The sequence below is a fragment of the Lactuca sativa genome, chromosome 8 (assembly GCF_002870075.4).
Source record: "Lactuca sativa cultivar Salinas chromosome 8, Lsat_Salinas_v11, whole genome shotgun sequence".
Lineage (NCBI taxonomy): Eukaryota > Viridiplantae > Streptophyta > Magnoliopsida > Asterales > Asteraceae > Lactuca > Lactuca sativa.
This window is the reverse complement of record NC_056630.2, coordinates 141445232-141459505: the sequence shown is the minus strand read 5'-3', so window position 1 is coordinate 141459505 and position 14274 is coordinate 141445232. Positions and strand designations below refer to the sequence as shown.

General features: G+C 35.4%; 2 protein-coding genes across 3 annotated transcripts; one reads left to right on the top strand and one right to left on the bottom strand.

Moving 5' to 3' along the window:
* The first annotated feature begins 6683 nt into the window (after positions 1 to 6683).
* Positions 6684 to 10369, top strand: LOC111893716 (casein kinase 1-like protein 10). 2 transcript variants are annotated; one of them, XM_023889788.3, is made up of 14 exons: positions 6684 to 7361; positions 7460 to 7500; positions 7581 to 7650; positions 7747 to 7895; positions 7980 to 8075; positions 8596 to 8666; positions 8785 to 8846; positions 8943 to 9006; positions 9096 to 9180; positions 9276 to 9402; positions 9486 to 9559; positions 9655 to 9715; positions 9787 to 9884; positions 9967 to 10369. In XM_023889788.3, exons 1-14 carry the CDS (start codon positions 7286 to 7288, stop codon positions 10195 to 10197), a joined length of 1305 nt encoding a protein of 434 aa, XP_023745556.1. In that variant the 5' UTR covers positions 6684 to 7285; the 3' UTR covers positions 10198 to 10369. The 2 variants fall into 2 exon arrangements, with proteins under 2 accessions (XP_023745556.1, XP_023745555.1); XM_023889787.3 differs by having other exon boundaries at positions 6685 to 7361; positions 9964 to 10369.
* Positions 10370 to 10467: 98 nt separating this feature from the next.
* LOC111893717 (vacuolar protein sorting-associated protein 2 homolog 3) lies at positions 10468 to 13774 on the bottom strand. The gene is made up of 11 exons (XM_052766941.1): positions 13538 to 13774; positions 13196 to 13240; positions 12636 to 12670; positions 12403 to 12453; positions 12173 to 12277; positions 12008 to 12079; positions 11753 to 11824; positions 11250 to 11330; positions 10933 to 10968; positions 10794 to 10849; positions 10468 to 10651 (listed from the first exon to the last, which is right to left on the bottom strand). Exons 1-11 carry the CDS (start codon positions 13569 to 13571, stop codon positions 10603 to 10605), a joined length of 636 nt encoding a protein of 211 aa, XP_052622901.1. The 5' UTR covers positions 13572 to 13774; the 3' UTR covers positions 10468 to 10602.
* Positions 13775 to 14274: the final 500 nt, after the last annotated feature.

Sequence of the window (14274 nt, the reverse complement as noted above, 5' to 3'; positions counted from 1 at the left end):
ATAAATCATCCTGTCAAGTTGCTATGGTGAAGGCAACCCAAAAGGACCATGCACAACCGGGTCAAATACTTGTCTAATATAGTTGCAGCCTTAGACACTATTCCAACATGAACAAGTTAACGGTGAAGAATCGTTATCCGCTCCCAAGGATCAATGATTTGTTCGATCAGCTACAGGGTGCATCTTGGTTTTCTAAGATTGATCTTCGGTCAGGATACCATCAAATGAGGATTCGCTGTGAGGATATACCAAAGACAGCTTTCAGGACCCGATTCGGGCACTACAAGTTTGTGGTGATGTCATTCGGGCTCACCAATGCCCCAACAACATTCATAGATCTCATGAACAGGGTGTGTAGGCCGATGTTGGATCGGTCGATAATTGTTTTTATTGATGATATTGTTGGATAAGGTGTCTAAGTCCATAACTTATTTGGTACATACTTGACCCGGCCCGGCATGGTCCATTTGGGTTGCACTTCACCCAAACGATTTATGGATAATTTTATGAGAATTGTATACTTACGATTTATTAATATATTATAAGTTATAATATATTAATATGAAGTCATGTTATTTAATTAGTTTTAGTCTTAAATTAATTATGAATTAATTTAGAGATTAAAAAGAAGACTGATTAAATTATGGGCTATTATATTTTATGTAGTGTGGGCTAATACTCATTTGTTAATGGGCTAAGCTGATATGGAAGTCCATGGATGGTCCATGGAGCTTTTAACCCATGGATCCTTGGAAAGGAAAAGACATGGGTTATTAGGGTTTCACCCTAACCATGCACACTATATAAAGAAGCATATGATGCAAGAAATGTGACACTAGTTGTGTGAGACTTAGTGGTGGCCGATTTCATAAGAAAGTATACTACTCTCTCAAAGTTTTCCAAGTGTTTGTGGTGATTTGTGATTCCATTTGAGGCATTCACATTATTGGTGCTAGGCTCTCAAACTCCAAGCAATCAACCACCATCAAAAGGTATGTATTTCTACTAGTAGTTTTATGATTCATAATCCTTATGCTATGCTAGTTAGGAAGAAACCTTGGAAATTATTATTTGCATGTATTTTAGAAGAAAACATAGATCCAAGGTTTATTAGGGTTGCATGCACACTTAGGAAGTGTTAGATTGCTCAAAACCCAACAGATATATTGGTCTATTCTAAGACCAAGGAGCAGCACGAGCAGCATCTGAGGGAGGTATTGTAGACACTGAGGACGGAAAGGCTTTGTGCTAAGTTCTCGAAGTGTGATTTCTGGTTACGGGAGGTGCAGGTTTCGGGGCACGTCATCAACCAAGAGGGTATTTTGGTTGATCCAGCCAAGATTGAGGTAGTGATGCGGTGGGAAGTACCAAAGAATGCTTCTAAGATCCGTAACTTCTTGGGTCGAGCAGGCTATTATCGGAGGTTCATCCAGGATTTCTCCAAAATCGTTGTACCATTGACTCATGTGACCAAGAAGAATGTGACTTTCCGGTGGGGCCCAGACCAGTAGTTGGCATTCAAAACCTTGAGATAGAGGTTATGTGAGGCCTCGATTTTAGCGCTACCCGACGAGTTGGATGATTTGGTGGTGTATTGTGATGCGTCTATCACATGGTTAGGTGTTGTTCTGATGCTGAAGGGCATGTGATCGCATACACATCGAGGTAGTTGAAGCCTCACGAGACGAACTACCCTACTCATGACCTGAAATTAGGGGCAGTGGTGTTTGCTCTCAATATTTAGAGGCATTACTTATACGAGGTGCGGTACACCATTTATACTGACCACAAGAGTTTGAAGTATTTGATGGATTAGCAGAACCTCAACATGCGATAGAGGAGGTAGATCGATGTACTTAAATATTATGACTACGAGATCTTATACTATCCAGGGAAGGCCAACGAGGTGCCCGATGCTTTGAGCCGCAAGACGACCGGTTTTTTGATCGGGAACATTTGTTTGAGGGTGACGGTGGTCTCACCACTATTAGATATGATTAAGAAGGCTCAAGTAGAGGGTCTGAAGAAAGAGAACTGGAAGATAGAGCGAATTCGGGGCTAGTTTCCCTTGTTTGTACGGGATAGTCGGGGACTCTTGATACAGTGTGACCAGGTGTGGGTACCGGTGACTGGGGGAGTGAGACAAAAGATATTGGAGAAGGCACATAATTCCAAGTTCTCTATATATCCAGGGCCTAAAAAGATGTACAAAGATCTGAGGTTGAGTTACTGGTGGCCCTGTATGAAGCGAGAGATCGCCTGGTTTGTGGAGCGGTGCTTGACCTGTAGGAAGGTCAAGGCCGAACATCAGCGGCCTCATGGCAAGGTTCAGCCGCTACCCATTCCTATGTGGAAGTGGGAAGAGATCACCATGGAATTCATCACGAAGTTACTAAGGACAGCGAGGGGTGTGGATGTCATATGAATCATCGTGGACAGATTGAAGAAGAGAGCCCATTTTATTCCGATCTCTGAGAGTATTTTTGCTGAGAAGTTAACAGATATCTATGTGCGATAGGTCGTGGTCAGGCACGGAGTGCCAGTGTTGGTGGTCTCGGACCCCAGTTTGTTGGGGTGAAGTTGGGCACTGAGTCATGGGAAGCACTGAGGTGGTGCTTAAGACTACCGAGTTGATCCAATAGGTGCGCGACAGGCTGCGGGTAACACAGAGCCATCACAAGAGCTATGTTGACCAGCGTCGCTCGGATCTTGAGTTCTAGGTGGGAGACTTAGTATTGCTAAAAGTGTCACCATGGAAGGGTGTCATTCGGTTTCGGAAAAGGATCAAGTTAGGACCTCAGTATATTTGTCCATTCAGGATTGCCGCCCGGGTGGGCAAGGTGGCTTACCGTTTGGATCTGCTAGACGAGCTTAGTCAAATTCACAACACCTTCCACATGTCTCAGCTCCGGAAGTGTATCACTGAAGAGGTCACAATTATTTCGTTGGACGACATTCAGGTTGATGAGAGCCTGAACTACATTGAGAGACCCATTACGGTTCTAGATAGGAAGACTAAGGTTCTTCGTAACAAGGAGGTGAAGCCGATGAAGGTGTAATGACAGCGCCGAAGAGGCTCCGAATGGACTTGGGACCCGGAGGATGAAATGCGGGAACATTACCCTGATTTGTTTGCATCTGAGGACTTTGGGGATGAGGTCTAGTTCAAGTGGGGGAGATTTGTAACGCTTGTTTCAAGTATCATTTATCCTTCTAACATTTTAGGGTTTTGGACCGGGACTCGATGAATTGGAGAGCTGAAACTCGCTGAGTATGGATTATTTTGGATGCGGAATGAAGAGTCTACTCGACGAGTTGAAAGGACCAACTCAACGAGTAAACGCTAGAAAGGAAACCCCTAATTTTTTCGGGTTTTGCACCCTATATAAAGAACTTATGTTTCATTGTGGCCTCCCTCATCGTCTTGACAGCCCAGAGAAATCCTAGTCCGAGCTTTACACCTTCTTGAGTGTGTGTGAGAGCCTTGGAGAGTGATTTTGGTGTGGTTGTGAAGGAATTTGGAGCTTGAAGAGGTTGGAGCAAAAGAAGAGGCAATAGATCCAACATCTACTCGGTGTTAGCAGCCTTTTGGAGGTAAAAAGTCTTTACCTTGGCTTTCCATTCTTAGATCTTCCCTTATGCAAGCATATAGTAATTTCTAGTGCAAAATGGAGTCAATCCCGGGTTTGAGCTTGTCATGAGGACATGGTCTCAGATATGGACTCCTCTAGGCCCCATGGACATAAAATTGTTGACTTTATCTAGTCTTGGCCCTTCTACATGCCCTAAACCTCTTCCTAAGCTTAGTTTTGAGTGTTTTAACCTCTTGAGGCCTTGCATGCACGTAAAGTTGGCAAATTTACGTGGTAACTACACCCTAAGGGGCTGGATCTATAGTTTGGAGCCTTGGATTCAACTGGAAAGGACTGAACATGAAAAGGGTTGAAGGAACTCGACGAGTTGGGCAGGGTTTACCCATCTTCTAGATTCTGAGAGAACTTGGTGAGTGAGTGAGATGACTCAGCGAGTTGATTAGAGTTTTTGGTCTCTTTGACACTAAAGAACTCGACGAGCTACTCAGGTAACTCAGCGATTTTACTCGGGTTTTCGGTTTTTTGGACTCTGAAGGAACTCGACGAGTTGCTATATGCACTCGACGAGTTGGGGTCAGCATGGACTGTTGACTTTGACTAGGGTTGACCAAGTTTGACTTTAAGGGTATTTTTGGTATTTCGGGATTTTGACAAGTTAATCACATGGTGGTTGTAGACAGCTGAGTTGGAGCTACGAGTTGGGTATCTTATTAGTTCAACATTTCTTGAGAAGTGAGTCTTCTCACCATACCAATGGGTCCAAGGCACTAAGGTCGACCCATTATACGATATATGGATTGTTAGTTGATTATGTTATATAATGGTATGACATTCGTATGGAAGTCCCTGGGGGGTTCCCGTGGCAGGAGATTAAGACCATGAGGAGGTTCCTATGGCATTTTGTATAAGTCCTTGGAGGGTTTCCACGGCTTCCTAGTATGTTTACATGTTTAACTTGTATGTTATTTCTACGATTGATGAAAACTGTGTGGAGGTTCCCACGGCAGGTAGCCAAGACCACGTGGGGGTTCTAGTGGCAGTTAGCTAAGACCATGAGGGGGGCTCCCATAACAGATAGTTAAGACCACGTGGGGTTTCCAGTGACACTTGGTATAAGACCTTGGAAGGTTCCATAACATCCTTATATGTTTGTATGCATGACTTATGTATTATGTGTAGCTTATAGAGCTATTATGGATTATGTAATTATGTGGTTTATGTGAGGTATGCTCTGGGGAACTCACTAAACATTAGCTTACAGTTTGTTGATTTGTTTCAGGTATTTCAAAGCCTAAGGGCAAGGGCAAGGTTTTGATGGTGCGTCATGCACTCTTTGGCATTACGCTTGGGGACACTCTGATATTTGAAATAAAATGTTGATGTTATGGATTTTGAAAACAACTGTCATTGAGATTTCATATTTTTTAGGAATTCTTTGATTAATTAAAAATGAAAATTTTATTTGGAAATTTGGGTTGTTACAAACGTTACCATATTTGGAAATACAACACATACCAATTAAAGCTGCAAAATAAGTGTCACCGATAGAGGTGGAAATGACGATGGATGAAGACAGTAATTTCCAATAATTTCTTACTCGATAAATAAAATAAAATAAAATAAAATGAACTCACTCCATCCTACAAAATGTGTTAGGTTATCATTATGGGAAACTTATGCCATTGCATAAATATGTGTTAGTTTATTTAAATGTATGTTTAATTTTGCTATAAAATACATGTATAATATTTATTTAAAATCGTCTTATAAATATGATTTTATTTGGTAATTTTTTGATTAAATTAATATTAATCCAAACTCATTATATACGAATAGTTTATTTTGTTATAACTTTATGATAAGATAATTTACAATATTATTGTAATTTTATGAGTAAAAATAAGGTAAACTTAAGGGCTTTAATGAACCAAAATATGCAAGAGAGTAAAATTAAGGGCTTTAATAAACCAGAAATATGGTAAAATCAAATATTTTTCTCAAAATTAAAGGCTTTAAAAAACCAGAAAAAATGATAAAGTCAAATATTTCTGCCAAACATAAAAACTTTAATGAACCAGAAATACGCAAATGAGTAAAATTGAAAAAAAAATGCAAATCTTTGGCTGTAATAAACCTAAAATACACAATATGGTAAATATACACATTTTTGCCAAATTGAAGAGTTTTAATGTCATTTGCCCTTTTCAAAACGATGTAAATATCAAAGATTAAAAAACATTATATAATATGTTATTTAATTTCTTTATTAAAATATTAATACCATTTATGTTATTTTTTAAAATATAAAATAGTTTAAAAAATAAAAAATCATATGAGGATAATTTATATAACATATGAGAAAAATAAAAATAAATTAGTTTAATTTCTAAAAAAAATACTTTTTAAGATGTTTACCATTTAAATGAATTTATAACAATAGCTTTTTTCAAAAAAAGTTAATGGAAATATAGGGTTATATTGATAATATAGATTTTTGGTTGATAATCAAATATTTTATTGATTATGCATCGAATTAAATGTTATATTTAATAAAGGACAACATACCTAAGAATGTCTTTGTTATTTTTTATTTTTATAATTTTATTATTATGAATCAAAATATATCATAAAATAATTTAAGTTTGATTTTTTTTATTGTAATAAGTCTTTTAATATGATATAGATGGTTAAAGTGGTATGTATATTTTTTTTGTCAAAGTTTGATGAACACAATTTTAATAATTTTTTTACCAATGCCACTCAATTTGGATATATATATATATATATATATATATATATATATATATATATATATATATATATATATATATATATATATATATATATATATATATATATATATATAATACTTGGTATAAAAAATAAATTTTAAAAATTACAATACTAAATATTTTACAATACTTTATTATTATAACTTTAACCTGCTATAAATAATTACAATACTTGATATAGGAATTTTATAAAACTTAAATGAGTTTTATAACATATTTTAGTTCAGTTAAACCACAAAAATAAATTTTCGATAAATAATTATTTATTACTCTAAAATATAAATAAATACAGAAAACGAAGAATAACGACACCTGCCTTCTCTCTTTGTTTTCTTCATTTTCCCCTTCGCATATCCATCCTTCGTTACATATCATATCCTCCTCTTCCATTTCTGTCTCTTTATCGGATTCTGTTTCCTAGCACAAATTCATCGCAATCTGTTCCTCGTTTTGTCATCCGGGGTTCACCGATCCTCGTTCACTCGCCCCCTGCAATCAAATAAAGCGAAGGGTCAATCTGCATGCATATGTCGATCAATGCGCTTCGATGATGTTTTTGAATTTTAGTCGGTGTTGAAGAATTGTGGTTCGTATTATTCTCAATTATGTTATTGTCAAGAGGCTGATGTTTTGCTTGTTGAAATTAGGGTTTGATGCGTCCCGTGAAAAGGGTTCTGATTTTTATCAGGATGCTTTGATTTTGTATAGTCTGTAGATACTGTACCGGAATCGATTGTTAATTTGGATCGTTTTTGGTAGAAATCGAGGGTCGATATGATTATTATCAAGTTGGGTTGAGTTTTTTTTACAAACCCTAGTCTAGGTGTAATTAGGTATATATAGATCCGAGTATAGTTTAGCAGTTCATGTTTACAGCTGGAGTTAATTGAAGCAATAATCATGGATCATATTGTTGGTGGAAAGTTTAAGCTTGGGAGGAAGATTGGGAGCGGATCATTTGGTGAGCTTTATTTAGGTATGTTCCAGTTTTAAGCATCATTTTCAGGTATTATATCTGTGTGCTCTTAGTATTTTATATCCATTCATCTTCGTTCTTTGTTTGATGATATGTAGGTGTTAATATTCAAAGTGGGGAAGAAGTTGGCGTTAAACTGGTATTTGATTGACTATTAGCTTTGGATGTAATGATTGCTTGATTAATCCATTAACAGGCCTGTTGTTGCTTCATTCCCAGGAACCCACGAAGACAAAACATCCTCAACTTCATTATGAATCAAAAGTATATATGCTTCTCCAGGGAGGAAGTGAGTCTTTCTCACTCAAATGCTCAAAATCTAATTGGGGCAAAAAGTAAATACAAAATTTAGAAATAAAATGATTTGTTTATCTTGTTTATGAAGCGGGTGTACCTAGTCTTAAGTGGTTTGGAATTGAGGGTGAGTACAATATCATGGTGATTGACCTCCTTGGACCAAGTCTGGAAGATCTTTTCAACTATTGCAATAGAAAATTTACCTTGAAGACTGTTCTAATGCTTGCAGATCAACTAGTAAGTGCTGGTGAATAGTGATTGCCCTTTTTTATACTTTAAAAACCGTTTCTCATTTATTTATGCAACTTACTTATATTTCAGATTAATAGAGTTGAGTTCATGCATGCAAGGAGTTTTCTTCACCGTGACCTAAAGCCTGACAATTTTTTAATGGGCCTGGGCCGCAAAGCAAATCAGGTGATTGATTGTCTAATTTGTTGATCCATTGGGACACTATATGCTTATCTTTTTAGGTTTATTTGTATATACAGTTTCAATGTGATTGAATCTTAGGGGCTGTTTCCTTTTTTCCCCTCTTCAGTCATGAGTAATGATGTCTGTCTGTTTCTTTTCTAGACTGAATAAATCTTGTTGGTATGAGACTAAATGACCATTTTACCCTTATGGGTACATACTATTGATCAGTGTTAACAATATTCATCAATTTTGATGTGAGAGGAATTAAAAGGGCAACTAGGCAAATGATTGATGATTGTCTTTAATACATTAAGCCATGTTTTTGGCTTAACCCAATAAGTCCATTCTGTCTGGATGAAGTCAAAATGAAACAGCCATGTATAGCTGTCCAGATTAAGTGCTTAACCCATTAAGATCATTAAGTATAAAAGAAACAGAAGCTAAATAATTGTAGTATTTTGCATGGTAAAAAAAGAAGTTGTAACTTGTAATAATGGTGCGTCTCATTTTGTTATGACAGGTGTACGTCATTGATTTTGGGCTTGCAAAAAAGTATAGGGATCTTCAAACTCATAGACACATACCTTACAGGTAACTCGAATTATATTGTTAAATAGTTTTTTTGGTAATAACTGATGATTTGGGGGGTGTTAATATTATAATATAAGGTATTTCCATTTATTGTAATTGTACAACTTTTGACTCGTAGGGAAAACAAGAATCTGACTGGCACGGCTCGTTATGCTAGTGTCAACACACACCTTGGGGTTGGTAAGTGATTTGTGTCTTGCAAAATCTTCATTTATTTTTATTTTGAGGTAATAAATATAAAATATTTTTAATTTAATATATGTGTGAGTTATGTAGAACAAAGTAGGCGGGATGATTTGGAATCTCTTGGTTATGTTCTTATGTATTTCTTAAGAGGAAGGTATGCAGGCAGCAGTGTGTATATTTTTGTTTTATTTTAGTTTTTAGTATTGATGATTTACATTACATGTATGTGTGTTTTTGCATTAGCCTTCCATGGCAGGGACTGAAAGCGGGAACCAAAAAACAGAAATATGACAGGATAAGTGAAAAGAAGATGTTGACTCCAATAGAGGTAGGTATATGTATATATGTGTTGTCCATTTATATACATATTCTATTATTCTATAAATAATTTTAAAAAAAAAACTTGATTATATTATTCAACAGGTGCTGTGCAAATCATATCCACCAGAGTTCACATCCTACTTTCATTATTGTCGATCATTGAGATTTGAAGACAAGCCAGATTATTCATATTTGAAAAGGCTTTTCCGCGACTTGTTTATTCGTGAAGGTGAATACTGAATTATAGACTAAACAAGTCTTGAATCTTGAGATGATATTTTTAGTGATTTGAGGTTTGAGTTATTTTTTCAGGCTATCAATTCGACTATGTTTTCGATTGGACAATATTGAAGTATCCACAAATCGGAGCCAGCTCACGAGAACGAGTTAGTGTAACATTATTTTTTAAGACAGCAATAACAGTAATAGTAAATAAATACACTCATCTTGTATCTTTTTGTTTTTGTTTTTGTTTTTGTAGCCACAAACTGGGAATGCTGCTGGTGGTCAAACATCCGCAGAAAAAACAGGAAGACCCTCAGGTATCTATCTATCTCACTTAAAAACTATGCTTCCAAAAGAAAACTAGTGTGCCTTACTTTTTGTGATGTAGGTGGACAAGATAGACTCCATGGTGACGCACCATACTCTAGAAGAAATCCGCCAGGTGGCACCCGCCCGGAACATTCCAGAACCAGAATTTCAGAAAACGTCTCTCTCTCTCTCTCTCTCTCTCTCTCTCTCTCTCTCTCTCTCATGTTTCTAATTTTTGGTATTTTTGATGCAACAGCAGCAAACTGATTCAGAGAAAGTGCGGTCCTCTCGAAATGGGAATTTGTCGAAACACCTAAGCAGCAGCAGACCTGGATCTTCAGCTGAAGCGACAGATGGCAGATCGAGCCGAGTGATTTCGAGTAGTGGGTCCCGTTTATCAACCACTCAAAGAGGAGCCCAACCCACTACTTCAAAGCCTGGTCGTGAAGATCCTCTTCGAAGCTTTGAGTTTCTCCAAATCAGGAAGTAATAATAACAGACATCAAATAAAAACTAAAAAAAAAAATACTATAATAATTATATGTAAAAAACGAGAGTTTGTGTTTTACACTGCAATGTAAGGTAAGGTGATGACGAAACATGGATAATATATATGTTATGTTGTTTGTTGTTTTCCATAATATATATATTTTGGTGATCAATGTTCTGAAAATCTTGGTCAATTTGGTTGTAACGATATATACACACATCAAAACCTCAGATAAAATGGATTAATCTTCAACACAATTACGACAACAAATAAAAACAAAACATTGATTTAAGATGAATTGTGAGTAACATCAACATGAAAACATGAAATATGATGGAACATGTACAAAAAACAAAGTTGCGGAAAGCTCTCCATTGATGAATGATAATGGTATGATATTTGATATCAACCTCGTAGGGCTGCCAATCTTTTCTCAAGTTCATCTATCCCGGAACTACAAACAAAGAAGATCATAATCACTAAGATGAAGATATTAACAAAAAATAATAATAATTCTGGTTTTTGTAAGTTTAGGGACAATAAATATTTTAGGATGAATGGCTCTATGTTAGCAAAAAGATATAAATATTTTTTACCTGCTAGCATCCTCGGTATTTTTCCCAGCAATTTTTCCTTTGGGAGCTGAGGATAACTGCAAAAAGTTCAACAAAAACTTAAATTATACAAAAACATGTTGATTAACAAGAGTACAATGTAATAATTATATCCACAAACCTGTGAAGCCACATCCACACCAATCTCATCTAGCACCTGCAATTTCAAACATTTATATATGAAAGGGTAAACAAATAATGCTGGGCGAAAAATGTGGTGTTTTTCTTTTTACTTAATGGACTTGATTCCATAAGCTATATATGAGTGTTTCTTTTTAACAAGATGCAGAAAAACAATAAAAAAAAAAAAAATCACAAGAGACCTTTCCCATTAAGCCCTAACTTTTTATAAATCTGCCCTCATCCAATTTTTTTTCTTTAATATATTTCATACATCATTTATCCAAACAACACAAAACTATGCAACATAGAGTTTACCTGGTTGGTGAGATCATCAGTTTCATCCTCAGCTTCATCATCATCAAGAACATCATCTATCGCATCTGACATCATTTCAGTCTGCACAAAAAAAATAATCAGAGTATTATGTTCCTTTTTCCCTCACACCATGGAAGCAGGAATTGGACTAAATAAATGAATCCCATGTGCTTCATCACAAACCATGCATGAAAAATAACTCTTTTTTTTTATATATACGTTTGGTTTCCTCGCACCGGATGTGGTAGAGCTTCTTAATAGAGTACAACGGATCATGCATTGCAATGGTATATCCCCTAGTTCTATGAATGTAGTCTCTAAAAGATTGAGCTTTGCTATACAAAAAGGCGTAGCGGCGCAGCTTGTTGCCCGTTTGCCATCTCACTTGTCGTACGATGATAATTAAATTTATTTAATGGAAATGTTTTCTATCTTTTAATATATATATATATATATATATATATATATATATATATATATCGTAAGGGCATGCACTATCTTACAGTCATATCCATTTGTGCAGACTGCTTCTGGAAATCTTGCATCACTTTCATTTGCTTTGCAGGAGCCATTTCCTACAAACAACACATTCACATCATAAGTTATTCACCAATATACAGACTATTTATTTATTCTTCGTTTACCAGTGAAAATTAGGCCACAAATAGCAATTTCATAAAGATGTTGAGGAAAACAAAAAAGTATTATATATATATATATATATATATATATATATATATATATTGCTGTATAACAACCTTATTCATTGCTGCCATTGCCTTGGTAGCACCTTTCATCCCAACAGCCACAGAAGAGTGTGCAGCTAATGCCTGGGAGAAGTTAAAACCATAGAAACTCAATCATAAGGCGAATAATTTATTTATGACAAAAAAAATAAAAAAAGTTGCCATTTGAAACTTTACCTGTGTATGTGTTGCTATGCCCCTCATTTGAGCCCGACTACTTTGTAGGTTGGCTATTTGTTGTCTAAGCCTCACCAATTGGCGTGCTAAAATCTTTGTTGCTGCCTGCACAAACCAGATATCAGTGCACAAAAATTTCATCTTCATATAAATAATCAACAAAGTATATACTTTTACTTATATATATGCTATCAGCTATGTGAGTTTAAACTTAAAAGTAAGCAACTAACCTCATTTCCTGTTTTAGCAGTTCTCTTTATCTCAGCAACAAGCTTCTTTTCCTGCTCGAGTTATATGTGTAAGATGCTAGCATTCTTTTTTAAAGGAGCAAAGTGCTAGTATTTGGATACATGCAAGTTAAATATACATCAAATCCAATGTGGTAATTAGAGTATTTGCTGTCTCAAGACCAAGATTGCATTGATGTTTTACATATTTCAGGGGTTTGAAGCTAAAAGCTTACCTCTAACTGCAATGCTGTGATTTCCCTCTCTATACCTGAATCATAGAAAACAGGCATATGGTTCAAAACTAGCATCATCTAGCTTCCATGCATTATATGATGAATGGATTACACTTTGAGTGAAAAATCAACATGTGATCAAGCAAGATGCTTCTGTAGTTCGCCTCGAGAATGCCATTTAGTTTGAAGATGGGATGGAAGAAAACCAGGTGTGGAACAAAATGGAAATGCTGGATTCTAATTAATAAGCATGCTCTTGTATCAATGTTGTAGCATGTTGTTATGTGATTTTTTAATCCCAGTGATTAGTAAAGCACTTGCATATATTAAATTATCAAATTTGATGATATGCTATTCAGTACAGCAACTTTCAGCAGCCCATACATACAACGATTGAGTATGCCAGCATGGTCTAAACTCATATCAATGTAGGAAAAGAGCATGGAGATTACTGTTGATCGAGTGATGATTATCAAATTACAAAGTATATACAATGTTGCAATTCAATAAATGCTTAAAACTTAATAGACAAACTCAATTAACCATAAGATAAAGCTTACCTCTAGTAGCATTGGACATCTCTCGTTTACTCTCTCGAAGTGCTTCTGGATCATATAAGAAAGAAAAACATATTAGAAAACGATTTAGAAGGAAACTATATTGCAATGAATACGACCAATAAAGAATTTGGGAATAGGCAGTCAAAAACACCCCCAAAAAAACTTATCATTAAAGTGATTAGACTTGTTCAAGCTTGAACCCGGCCACGAAAACGGAATTAACAAGTTTAAAAACATAATTTCCGCAATTAAACACAAATAGGTGAAGTAATTGAACTAAGAATCGTGTACAGACAATCAATTTCAATCACAAAACAAGGAATTAGGGCACATAAGACGTACCTTTAGGGGTGGGTTTCTTCTTGAATATGTTCATGATTGATTGATGACTGATCCGATTGAGGGAGTGGACAACTGTACGCTAAGATCTTGATGATTGGTCGAATATATACGCAAATACCAATCGGATGATAAATCCAACCCAAAAATCCGGTTTTCCGATCAAGGGTTTGATAAGGATCAATTCGGGAAAACGGAAAACCCCCAGAAAACCGTTTGCTTTTTCTTTTAATATATAAATGTTGGAAACCTCGTTGACCTTAATTGTTTTAGCAGTTGACATCAAATACTTGGTATGCCAACACAAATTATGCCAAAAATAAATAAAAGGGGCACAATGAAAAAGTCTAGGGTAACTATTAATCTTTGGAGCTGTGATTTATGTGTACAACTATTTGTATTTTAAAATATTATATTATTAGGTGTGGGACTCATATATTACATGGGTTTATTTAAAAAAAAATTAAATATGAAATTTTAACAATTTGAGAAGTTTGAATTTATAAGAAAAATGAGAAAAAATTTAAATTATTAAAATTAATGAGACTTTAATACATTGAATACATTACATATATAAATCATTTCTAATAAATACCTTACATATTAAATGTAGAATTTTAATTTAATAAAATGAAAATTACAATAAAATGACAAGTGGAAAATAGAAAATTCAAAAAATCTAGAAAATGTCATGTGTCCAAATGAAGGAGAAGATGACATGTGGCAAAAAAAAACCTTTA